Source organism: Homalodisca vitripennis, chromosome X (genome assembly GCF_021130785.1).
Source record: "Homalodisca vitripennis isolate AUS2020 chromosome X, UT_GWSS_2.1, whole genome shotgun sequence".
NCBI lineage: Eukaryota > Metazoa > Arthropoda > Insecta > Hemiptera > Cicadellidae > Homalodisca > Homalodisca vitripennis.
Genome location: NC_060215.1, coordinates 15324496 through 15337143, shown reverse-complemented (window position 1 = coordinate 15337143; position 12648 = coordinate 15324496). Strand labels below are relative to the sequence as shown.

The 12648-nt window shown below is 33.6% G+C and overlaps 1 protein-coding gene across 1 annotated transcript in view; it reads right to left on the bottom strand.

Moving 5' to 3' along the window:
- The window catches only part of LOC124369378 (myelin regulatory factor), a 127470-nt gene extending 117784 nt beyond the window's left edge, over positions 1 to 9686 (bottom strand). The window contains exon 1 of the mRNA XM_046827378.1: positions 9471 to 9686. Coding sequence (XP_046683334.1) covers positions 9471 to 9510 — 40 coding nt within the window. The 5' untranslated portion in view covers positions 9511 to 9686. The remainder of the gene's footprint in view (positions 1 to 9470) is intronic.
- Positions 9687 to 12648: the final 2962 nt, after the last annotated feature.

Sequence of the window (12648 nt, the reverse complement as noted above, 5' to 3'; positions counted from 1 at the left end):
AAATAAACATTTATAAATTATTTATATTTTAAACCTCACCGGAAAATGGTACCAGATATGGGTACTCAAACTATGGAAGGCGCTACTATTGGTACAGTTAGTAAAGAAATTAGACGCTTTTCACTATTGCTTCACTGAAATCTCCAGTTTTTAGTTACAGAAATCACCAACTTAAAAATCGAATAATGGATTCCTGGTGTGATAATGCTTTGGTCAAGTGCGTTGTAAAGTGAAAGGACGACCTGTTGTGTTGTTATTTGTAAAAATAGTACTTTAATACCTTAACAGACGTTTACGAAACATTTCCTCCCCATATTTACTAGTGTGATAGCACAATTTGATCTATACAAAACGTAAATAACGCAATAAATAATAATACGATAGGACGAAATCAGCAGTCGACATGACTAACTTAAACGTAAATGTTAAGTTTAATAAACTTCAAATTTATTGTTTCGATGTGAATCAAGCGATAATATATTTTACTGCACTCAACAGTTTCTCATTTCACATTCCTAATGCATTATATAAAGATATGGTATCGCAGATGATTATGAGGTAAATGGGTAAGTGATTTGTTGAATGTGTCTGGTGACATTTATGGTCTCAAAAGTCCGATGATATCCCGATATTAGGCTGTTTAAGCGACTTTTAATCAAAGGTTAAACTACTAATGGAATTTAAAGAATGAAAATTCTGAATACAGCATACAAAAGTTCAGTTTTTAATTCCCATAGGGATTTAACTGCCACCCACGATATTCTCTATTTTAGAATAACACAATTTAAAAAAAAATTGTATTTGTGGTTCGGTGCTACAGATCGAAGTACATTTAGTGACAGTGTTTGAATCGTTTAAATCAGTGTTAATACAAAGAATATGGTGGCCTGTGGATTGTCAGCATGTGTTCCAATACATGGTTTTTCTGAAGATCCCTGATGGTGCCGGGTCCCGGCGACCGCTCTCATACGCTGAACATCTCACTTCAAACGTCGACCACATATATATAATATACACCTATATTACTTCGGAAATACTTTTTTACTAATTGAGTAGCATGCACCCATGTATACGAGGAAAATAAAAAAATGTGTGTTATTGTGGATTGTGATAAACAAAAATGTGGAAAAAAACAAGATTTTGTGTTTTTAATTTAAGGTTTCTACACTTTAACTTATGATTATACCAAAATTAATGACAGTAAAAAACATGTTATACAGCATTTTTTTGTATGTCACTTCAAGAAGGACACACCAAAAATCAAGAGTTCTAAGTTGTTCTATTAAAGGCGTGATTAATTCTTTTGTAAACCCTTACGGGATCAATTACTATTGTGAGACTTTGAAAATACTGTATGACACTATACGTTCTGCACGTGAATACCGATTTGGGTTTATACTCATTAGACTCGTACTTATTTATAACTCAGGCAATGTGTATGGGCGTGGGTACAGTCACAACACTGAATTCTACACACGCTTTGTTCGGCTCGACCCGCCACTGCACTGTGCAGTGAGCGTGCTATATTATGCCATAATAAAACGGAATGGCTATTCATGTATTTATAGTCCGGTAGCTGGTTGGTGCGGGCGGCTGAGAGAGCCTGCAAATGGACGAGACAGATGGCTGAGGGTCAAGAGAAAGATTACATCATAAAGACTGTAATACCACCGCAGCGTTATTAGGTGCTATATTGAGACAAATCAGTGTACCAGGTGGGCATTCGCATGTACTTCGCGCTCTCCTTGAGGACACATAAGCAATGTTATTAGTAAACATGCATGCGACATAAACCCTGTATTCAGCTGCCCGGCATTAAACAACTGGTTACCTGCAGTAGAGTACAAACAACCTGTATGTCACTTCGACCTTGGCAGGCAGAGAAGATGTCTCATACTCATCGATCTTCTATAATTGTATACAAACTAACTTTAATATCCCTCGTATGCCATTAGCAACAGATGTATGGAAATGAATTCGTGTATTTGCCATTAGAAATGCTACATTTCATGTCCCGAGTAGAATCGGTGTTGTTCTCGGTGGGGCGATATCCACAATCACACGGCCGAGAACAAATCTCCTGGTATAGGTGCCCATTGCGGATACGTAATAATGGGTAATGCTCCTAATTATTGTTGACAAAACCAGGAATGTCCAATTCCACAAGTACCACGCTCAACGTATGTTCCTCCATGAATGGTTTTAACTTACACACACATTCTATAGATTTTTACAAGAACATTAACACGGAACATAGAAGAAACCTAGTTTGTTGGTCCATTCCATTATTTACAGATTACTCAACTTTAATAGTAAAAGGATATCATTTCGCTGAGCTAGAAAATGCCTTACGTCTCTGTGTGAAATTGGTTTAACGTTAACGGTCTGAAGCTCTACAAGAATAAAAGCCAAATAGTTCAGTTCGTGACTCTTTACAGAAGTAAATTTTCCTGATATTGAGGTTGTTCACTCTTCAAATTCCTCGGGGTAGTATAATACACACCTTAAATGGAATGAACACGTAGATCAACTAAGAACAAATTTTGTTAGAGAACAATTAGCTCTGTAACAAACCTTGATACTACAAGTCTACAACGCATAAGTTTTCTCGCACCTGAAATATAGGGTGGCATTTTGGGGAAATTCGTTAAACTCAAAAAATGTGTTCTAATTGCAAAATAAGTATTATAAGAATTGTGTTTGAGCTCCGAACCCGACAGTCATGTAAACAATTTTTCATAAATAAGAACATTTTGACCCTCCGGTCTCTGTATATTTTTGAACTTTCAGTTTTTACAAATATAATAGTGCACCATATAAATCAAGTATCCCTCCCCTACAATATAAAGAATCAGGTACTATACTATACCGTTCATCGGTTAAAGTTTACGAGCAGGGAGTGTATTATTGTATTAAAAATGTACAATAAATTGCCAGAAATTAATATTCTCAATAATTTAAAAATTCCTTAAAATGCTACCTCATAAACCGGGCATATTACTTTGTTGAAGAGTACTCAAGTACTTAGTTTATCTATTTATCTTTCTTATATGCTTTAGATAGTTTTGTTGAGCCCAAATTTTATTTTTAGTTTTCATTACTCTTTCTTTTCATTTGTTGGCTTGACTGTGACAATTCACATGTTTATTTTAGCTCTGCTAAAGAATGTAAACACGATGTGGAACTTTTGTTGAATAAATGAAGAAAACCAAAGTGGAATCCTTGTGTGATTAACAATTTATAGAACCCCGCAGCCGTGACGGGCGTTATATAGAGCGTAGTTTACGTTAGTACGCGAGACACAAACGGGAGTCTCTCATATACGTCTAACATGAATGGATGATAGCTCCAAGATCGTACGTTAGCTTAGGAGATACGTACGTACGTAGTACGCTAGTATGCAGGCTGGGTGACGATAAATGAGCTGAAACAACGCACTACAATAATCGTTGAGGAAACAGATTACATTTATTTTCGATTTTTCATTAAGTGATTTCCTTAAATAAACGCTCACCTTCTATAATGATAGGTGACAAATCACTGGTCAAAACAAAGATCAGTACATTCCTCGGTCTCCACATTGATTGTTATTTATCCTAGAATACAACTGTTGTCTATACTACAAGGTTGTTTTTTGTTATCTTAAATAGACAAAATACAGAGTTTACGGGAAATATACATATCCATAAGGGGAAATTGTTCGAATGAAAATTCAACTCCCATTAATTACGCCAGACTCCCCATCGCTCAGCTTTAGCTGGCAATTTACCGCACAATGCTGGAGCGAGTTTCTTCTCTTGTTTACCCCGAAATATAAAAAACTAAACCTTAGCAACAATATTCAAAAGTCAACTGAAAGAGTTCTTGATCAAGGGGGAGTTTTACTCGGTTGGGGAGTTCTTTGACGCTAGTTTAGAGTTATAGCGTGTTTTTGTTGTTGTCTGGATTCATTTATTGATCTATTTTATCTTGTTTTAACTGAGTGTAACTGTGATTTTATATTTGACTTAAGGTGTTTTAAATCTGTTTATTTTCAAGTGTTTTACATATTTTAAGAACTTAAAAATTCGTAAGCTTAAGTTTAATTTTAGTACAGTATTATTGTTGTAAGTAAAATAGATTAGTTTATAGATATTTGTACCACTGACGCTGACGTTGTCATACACAATTATGTGTCAGTACGACAGTAAAGTAAAAAAAATTAAGCTAGCGTTTGTTTTAAACCCCGTTTTAAAACCGACTTACACTGATAACAGTCATGTGTTTATCACGATTATGCATTGTGCTAATACTGAGATCAAGTGGTACAATCATTACAAAGTAGGACGATGTAAACATTACAATATAGGGGATTTGAATGACTGAAGTTAAATTAAGTGAAGTCCGAGTTCAAAATTCTGGGATTAATAATTTCATAAATGGTTCTACAATGATATTAGTACTGTAGCTAGCTATAGACAATCATCGCGATAAGGCAGTATGATAAGGATAACTGCTGTAGAACAAGATACTTGGGATTTCCAACATTTCCAGTCATTACTGTCCAGTTGGCAGAGCAACTTCTCGCGATTGGGTTTTCCTGTTAATACTCACATTTGACATTTGTAACACTAACTAAAGTTGTGATTTAAAACACTTTGTATAAGTTAATTCTATACGGTGAAATTAAAGGAACGCGTGACATTTTTGTACGGATTTAAGAACCGGACTGGGATAGCGACAGCGATTCCGAGTTTTCCAAACCGAAATGTCACATCAGTATTTACAAGTGGTTCAAAGTTTCGTAAAACCGGAATAAAAAGGGAGTGGAGAAAGGATAGTTGATGGGCTAACTCAAGTGGACGTTTTAGGACGTTTCACGGCGAATCTTCAGTTACGTAATGCAACTTCATACATTTCAACTCTAATGTTGACAGGAGGATAGTGAAGGAATGAGTCAAACTGTTACAAATAACAAAAAATTACTGAAGAATCGCTTTTCTGGCAATGGCGCAGTGTAACGGGTACGATAACCGAATCAAGCAACGTCGAGCGTGGCTACTGCTTGGATGGGTGACCGCTGAGCGATTCTGCCCTTGCAAGCAGCCCGCCTGCCCGGCCATTGATGGTGGTTCGGAAGTCACCTTTAAGCCGTTGATCTCTAGGTTAAGTGTCACAGACACCTTCTTAGCCCTAACTTTGCCTGGCAAAATAAGACATTACTTTACTTTTTCGCTGAGTGCACTTTCTTTCTAAACGGTTTGGTAACAACTGTCACTACTGGTGAGATGCAAATCCACAGGCATTTCTTGAAGGTTACTCCTAGTGGCCACAAAAGTTATATGTTTGGGCAGGAATTGTTAGGAACCCTATTGTCGGTTTATGGTCCGTAGAGGGTAACTTGATCGTGGAGGGTAACTTGATCGTAGAGGGTAACTTGATCGTAGAGGGTAACTTGATCGGTGATGCCTAACTGAATTTGCTATAGTAGTATCTCAAGTATAGCGACTTGGAATATGACAACAGTTTGGTTTACTACCAACATTATGCAGCTCTCCTCCCCACGATTATTGCAGGGATGTGCGAGACTGGTTAAATCAGCCTTTCTCACACCGATGGATGGATTGGACGAAGGGAATTAAGTGGACTGCAAGATTGCCAGACCTGACACTCGTTTCTTTGACTTTTTCTTGAAGGGGCACTTAAATTATGCAGTGTTCAAAACACCAGATGTTGATTTACAAGATATGAGAAATAAAACCGTAATGGAATGTAGAGAAACACTTCATAATGTCAGGGAAGAGTTGGATAACAGGTAGTGCTATTATTGAAAGATATCGAGAACATTTAAAATATATTTAGTGAATTCTTTTTCTTTTAATGATTACAAGCAGATGATAAGTTTTATAACAACCCAAATATATAATTGTTCAGAACACCTGGTCTTTGTTACTAACACAAATGTAAATTAAATCTTCATTTTCTTTTGTTAATCTAAGTTGACACAGCATCACATACCAAAAGTTTTAATAAATTAACGAAATATTGTAAGCAATCACAAAAACAAGTTGTCCGATTTAAATTTTCATTCCACCAAAAACCTTTTTTTTTAATTCCCATTAATTTTATGTCAAATGGAATACTTGGCCATTTGGGGGTTACTTTTGATTTCCTCCCATAAAAGTGTTTGGTGCAAACTCCGCATTTATATCTCTTTTAGTTTTTATATACATAAAGATGTAAGTTAAAAATACACCCTGTAAAATATATTTTGACGTGGTATAAATGCTGTCTAACCACTATGTTTTCTTTCAGAAGAAAATTATATCTCGTCTGTATGTATATTTCTCTTCTTGAATAAATACATTGGTGAACTTATATTATAAAATATAGCACATTCTAAGTATCGTTATGTGAGAATTTATAAATTGGCTGCCATGTGTTAGTTATGACTAATATATAGCAGTTACACAGGAAGATTCTCACTAAGTTCAAGGTCACTATTCTACCTTTAATTTCCAGAAATGATAACTTTGTTGTTACTGTTATGACTATACTGTACTCCAGGTTTGGAGAATAATTCACTTCCGTAAATTAATGTTTAATGAAGAGCAATTGCACGAGAAATACGAGATGGTGAAAAAGATCTGAACAGATTGTTTTGAAATTATTTTCGTATTCGTTAACACCACCATGTAGTCAACAAGAACATACTTCGCTCATCATGGAACTTTATAGTATTACTGTGATCAATATCAAAGTTGTATTGTTATCACAGCTCTTAATATATTTTTCAGGTGGAGTTCATTGATAGGAAAGGTCCCTTCCATTTGAAACACCGCATTAGTCACACCGATTTCAAATAGAGGTCATTTCCGTATTCTTTCTAGTTTTAGACAGATTTCCACCGTAGGCATTGTACCAAAAATATTCAACAAGATTGTATGCAGTAGTCTTCATATATAATTATAATGATACTTATGATGTATGTTATAATTTATGATAAGAAATAATTTTCTGTTTTTTTAATAAATAGTAATAGTAAGTTGAAACGTTGTTCTTTTTGGGGAAATTAGTAAATAATAAATCGGTAAATTCATTTACAAAATTCTAAAACAGAAATTATTGAACACTTTATTTGGTTTCAGAAAATATATTGTTTATTTATTTTATAAACTTTTTTTTGTTGATATGTATGTGAATGGATCAATTTCTGAAAATTTTCATTGCCCAATAGTGCAGTCAACCTGGAATAATTATATTTTTTCATGTTCAAGTATTTTACTAGATTGAACTAAATAGTACCTATGCATTTCAAATGTATACAGGTAATGCTAATATTCAATATAAAAAAGGACTTGCTAAAATATTCACGTCGCACAAGTATCTTACCTAAATAAGAAAAACAAAGTTACAAACAATATTTTGAATGTGAATACTTGTTTGCTTCCCTAATACCAAAACCGAACAATGTTCTATACCGTTTCATTAAATAATAAAATTAATTTGCAGGAAAACGTAAATGGTTATTGTTTACAATTATGACTAAGTTTTTTAATTGAAATTTTTTTTAACTGATTAGGATAACAATATTAATTAAATAAATATGAGAAGTGACTAAAAAACTAAAGATATTCTCTAAAAAGGGAGAAAACCCATCAAAATGTACGGGATTTCTAATGCATCCTACTATATACCAATAATATAATTATTTTAAAGAAGAACACACTAAGACATATCTAACCATAATAGCAAATAATATTTAGCACTTAGGAAATATGCTAAACCCTTGGGTATGGTGGTTGGCTCTGTGGTAGGACAGGTCTGAACACGTGTGGTAGTCAGAAACTTAGATTAGTTCAGATTTTCTTTGCTTCCTTAATATAAAAATATTTTTGACTGTTATGGTACTGTGTTTTTATTATATTTTTTGTTAAAAAATTATAATATTGTCGGTCTAAATTTTTGTTAAAATTACATTATTGTAGATCTCAGGTAGTATGCATTAGGAATCCCCAAACTTGAAGGATTTTCTCCCTTTTTGAGAATGTTTTCTAACTTTTTTCCTCACTTTAATTTTTGAAATTAATATTGCTATCCTATTCTTTTCGCACGTTCCATTTGAAAATTAAACAAAAAATGCGACAGTGAGAATTGTAAACATGTACATGAATAAACAACCAAACTATAAACAGAAAAACATATTAACAACAGCAAGCTTGAAAAATGTATTACATTATCTTCTTCCCCGATATTATTGTTAAAGACAGCTTGAATAAGGCAAATATTGAACTTGATGTAATAATTGGTTGATTAATTCTCCTACATCCAATGACATCATTACTTTAGTTGACAATCATGAATGCTAATTCATATTAAGTAGCTATTTTACGGTGATGTTTGACCACCGCGTTCATCACTTATCAGTTGTTGAGAAGACAGAAGTCATGTAAGTTATGTTCATCAGTTGTTGAGAAGACAGAAGTCATGTAAGTTATGTTCATCAGTTGTTGAGAAGACAGAAGTCATGTAAGTTATGTTCATCAGTTGTTGAGAAGACAGAAGTCATGTAAGTTATGTTCATCAGTTGTTGAGAAGACAGAAGTCATGTAAGTTATGTTCATCAGTTGTTGAGAAGACAGAAGTCATGTAAGTTATGTTCATCAATTGTTGAGAAGACAGAAGTCATGTAAGTTATGTTCATCAGTTGTTGAGAAGACAGAAGTCATGTAAATTATGTTCATCAGTTGTTGAGAAGACAGAAGTCATGTAAGTTATGTTCATCAGTTGTTGAGTAAGAAGTCACCTTGCTTACATTCTGTTACCTAAGACGTTTACATTCAAACTCCACTATTTGTTCGTCATTTTGAACCTTCAGATTGTTTGAATACTGAAATGCATGTTGGCAACTGAGTTGGAGTAAAAGAAATATAGGGAATATAACCTAATTGTTTCGAGGTCGCGCATTACTTAGGATTGCAGGTTGTTAAGTTAAAGTGCAGAGAACATAAATGGGTAAAAATACAATAATATTGTAACACTTTACTGAAATAACAAGACAAAATACATTAGTAGGCCTAGTGTATAAGTAGTGTATATAAGCTTCAAGTTGTTTTAAAACCCCTCAAACCAATCTAGCTTTTGCAAAACTAACTAATACATTTCAAAAGTTTCAAAAACAGTAACTGCCAAATATCTTTCTTGTTTGTTTTATTGTCAGTAAATGTTTGTGGTGCACTGACAGTGTCTGCTAGGCTAAATCTGTCTGCATTAGCCTACTTTAAATAAAAACGACACAAGCTCAAATTAACTTGAACGCTCAAGACATGTATAGGAGTGTATGTGATATATATATATATATATTACTAACAACACAGAAAAATTTAACAACAGGTTAATCTGAAGATAACGTTTTTAACTTCGTATTTATCACACGCCTACCAATGCAACAGGTTAACACTCAACCTACAATAGTAAACTGTTTCACTCACCTAACACTGCTTGAAGAGCTTGAATATCTAAGCCATCCATAGCCAGGGAAACAACACAAACTGCATTGTCACTAAAATAGTTTATTATACCGTCTTCCCCACAAATCCCATGATATTACTTAGTTAAAATATTGTATTTAAAACTTCTTGTAAACAATTAGAAAGAAATTAAATACATACTCCATGACGTCACGTTGTTTTCATATTTCCAACAAAAACAAGGTTGAGTCAGCTGATTATCAACATACGTTTTATTTTGTAACGAACAGGTGATTTATTATCATTGTTCTTTGAATCAAAACATAAATAACAACATTCAATAAGAACAAACAGATCATAAGACATATTTTCATCTCAGTATCTAATAAGTTTGTTTATGTATGTCTGTACTGACTAGATAAATAATCAAAGATAATAATATAAATAAATACTGGGTTTAGGAGCTCCGATGATAACGAGCGAGCTTAAACTACATATTACAATATTCCTATATTTTTAAAGGTAATTAATTAATTAGCATGTAAAGTTGCGAGAGAACTTGCGCAACTACTGTCGTATAATGTGAACTAGGATAAGCAATTTTACTCGCAAGAAATGTCACAAGTACTTCTGTACTTGCGACATCTGTATTGCTAGTTGTTGCGTGAGCAAAAGCAAAATGTGTTCACACACGACAGTGATTTCACGGCAATATTTATGAATGAAATTTTAATGTCCAACGCTGCTCTCAAGTTCTTGCAAAGAACTGTTTGACACAAATCATGACACTGCTCACGGCATTGATCTATTTACAATAGATAGTTTAACCATAATTGTCCGACACCGTTCTGAAATTATAGTGTCCGACACTAGTTTACAAATTGTTAACAAAACTTGCGCGACTTCTTGCCAGTGTAAACGCAGCTTTACGATGTAATTTAATTAGCTCTACGACTGTTAGCGTGGAAACTAATTAGAATAGATGTACAACTGATGTACCCGGTAGCATATTAAACTTCTATAGGGTCTGCTATTGAATCGTACTACCCGTACCGCTGGCGACGTAACGAACGAAAAACATCACTCGGTATAGTATCTATCAGATAACATAATATTGCTCAGAGTCCAACCAGGAATAATGAAGGCATCGTTGAAGACTCTAAAGCCAATAAATATCACAATTACACAGTCCAAGAACAAAATGAAAACGAAATAGATATAGTTCGGTTTAAATTATTCAGAACAATATTATGCAAATATCAGATAGAAGGCAAGGATACATACGGATGAGTGATTAACTTTCAAAAACTTAGATTATTAATTATTATTCAAACAAACTTATCATGCACTGCTTTTATAATGCTTTTATAAATGGAAGCTGTTTTGATATTAATATCGAAAAGTATGGTAATGTACCACATGCTAGATGATGCTTATATCTCGCCAACGGTCACGATAGTAAGAACTGTCATCGAGTTACAGATGCTATGTTTACATTTCCTCCCATTATAATTTCAGCGCTAAAAACTTTCAAACAAATATTGAGACAGTTGAGGAATTTTGAACAACTCAATATGCTGCAATCTCGAATTGACATATTTGGCAAACACATAAATACGTTTAGCACAAAAACAACACAACAAACACATTTTTTAATCAGCTGAAGCCAAATTAGAAAGAGGAATAGGTCTATGTTATTTGTATTTAATGGAATGTAACACTTCAGAAATAACTTTACAAATTGGTCAGTTTCCCGGTAATACCTGGAACTCTGAAACTACTCTAGGAGAAAAGCTCTTAGTGGTGTGCAGTGAGATCGTTTGGGTTTATTTTCACCAGTCCAGACTTTATACTATTGTTGTACTAGTCAGGTATGTGCTTGAAATTTTTGAAGTACAATACATTCGGTATGTCTAATTTAATAAAATGTGTGACAATTTCATCGCCACACTTTTTTTAAAGTGTTTGAGTTTGTTTAATCTTATGTCCTCTAACATCTAAGGAAGAGGATAGATTTCAATCCTCAAAACATTCTTTATTTTTGAAACATATAATGGTGGCAAATGTATGACATTCTGTTATCTTTTCACATTATCCATCGTGAATAATAAACTTGATACTAAGGGCTCTGTACAAATTTGTAGCACGACAAAGCAACACGTGTTTCTCCAATGCCTGTTAGCTTTTTATTCTACTAACTCCCAGCCCATTAAAAAAAGTGTGTTGTGTTGTGTTTTGTACTTGAGTAGTTTTGATCAGGTTATATTTCGTTTAATTTAATTTTAATATAAATTTGTTAATGTAGGTAGACTATCTCTTGTTTTATATATATACCCATAACATTATGAATAAGTAGGCCTACCTATGTACTTAGAATTTGTAGTAAATGTTGGGTTTAAGATACCCAGTAGAATTTAAAAGCACATTTAAAAATATTCTTTGCTATGGAAACTTCTCATTATTATCATTATTACCTCAAAGTTTTTAGCAAGTAAAGTATTCGAAAGTACCGCAAATGTAATAATAATAACCCGAATTTAACCTAATATCCACTTAAAAGTCAACAAACTAGGGAACTGGGAGGGAATGATTCTGAGTGGGATTTAACTAACAATTGATGTTAACTAATAACTCATCTGACCTAACTACATGACAGACCTACCATTGTTTTTATTTTAACAGCTGTTAACACTGTTATAAATTGAGGTAAACTAATGAAGACTCACCTAACCTAACTACTGACTTACTCAACTATTGTAGTAGCTAGACCTTAAAATAGATCTTATGAACAAAATAGCCTGAATGAGTTTCTTACGTTATGGACATCATAAGGCCCTATAAACTCTGTCGCTATTAGTTAATACATAACCGTCACATCTGCCACCTTTAAGCTGTTAGTTCCCCAGATTGTGTCAAGAGTGGGCTTCTTAGCCCTAACTTTGCCAGGTGAAATAAGTCATCCTTAACCATTTTACATAAAGGAATCTCATTACTACAGTTTTGTTTATCTATTACAGTGATCCTTAAGAGCTAGCTGTAGTGAAGCAACTTTGAATTTTATCCCACAATGTTAAACTTCAAACTTTTAAAAACCCTCATTATTGATTTTATAATCATGGGAGATATCTTATTTTCAAGACAGTATCTATATGCATCCAAACGCTTTTTTAGTTGTTATTTTAAACAGTATATTTTTAAA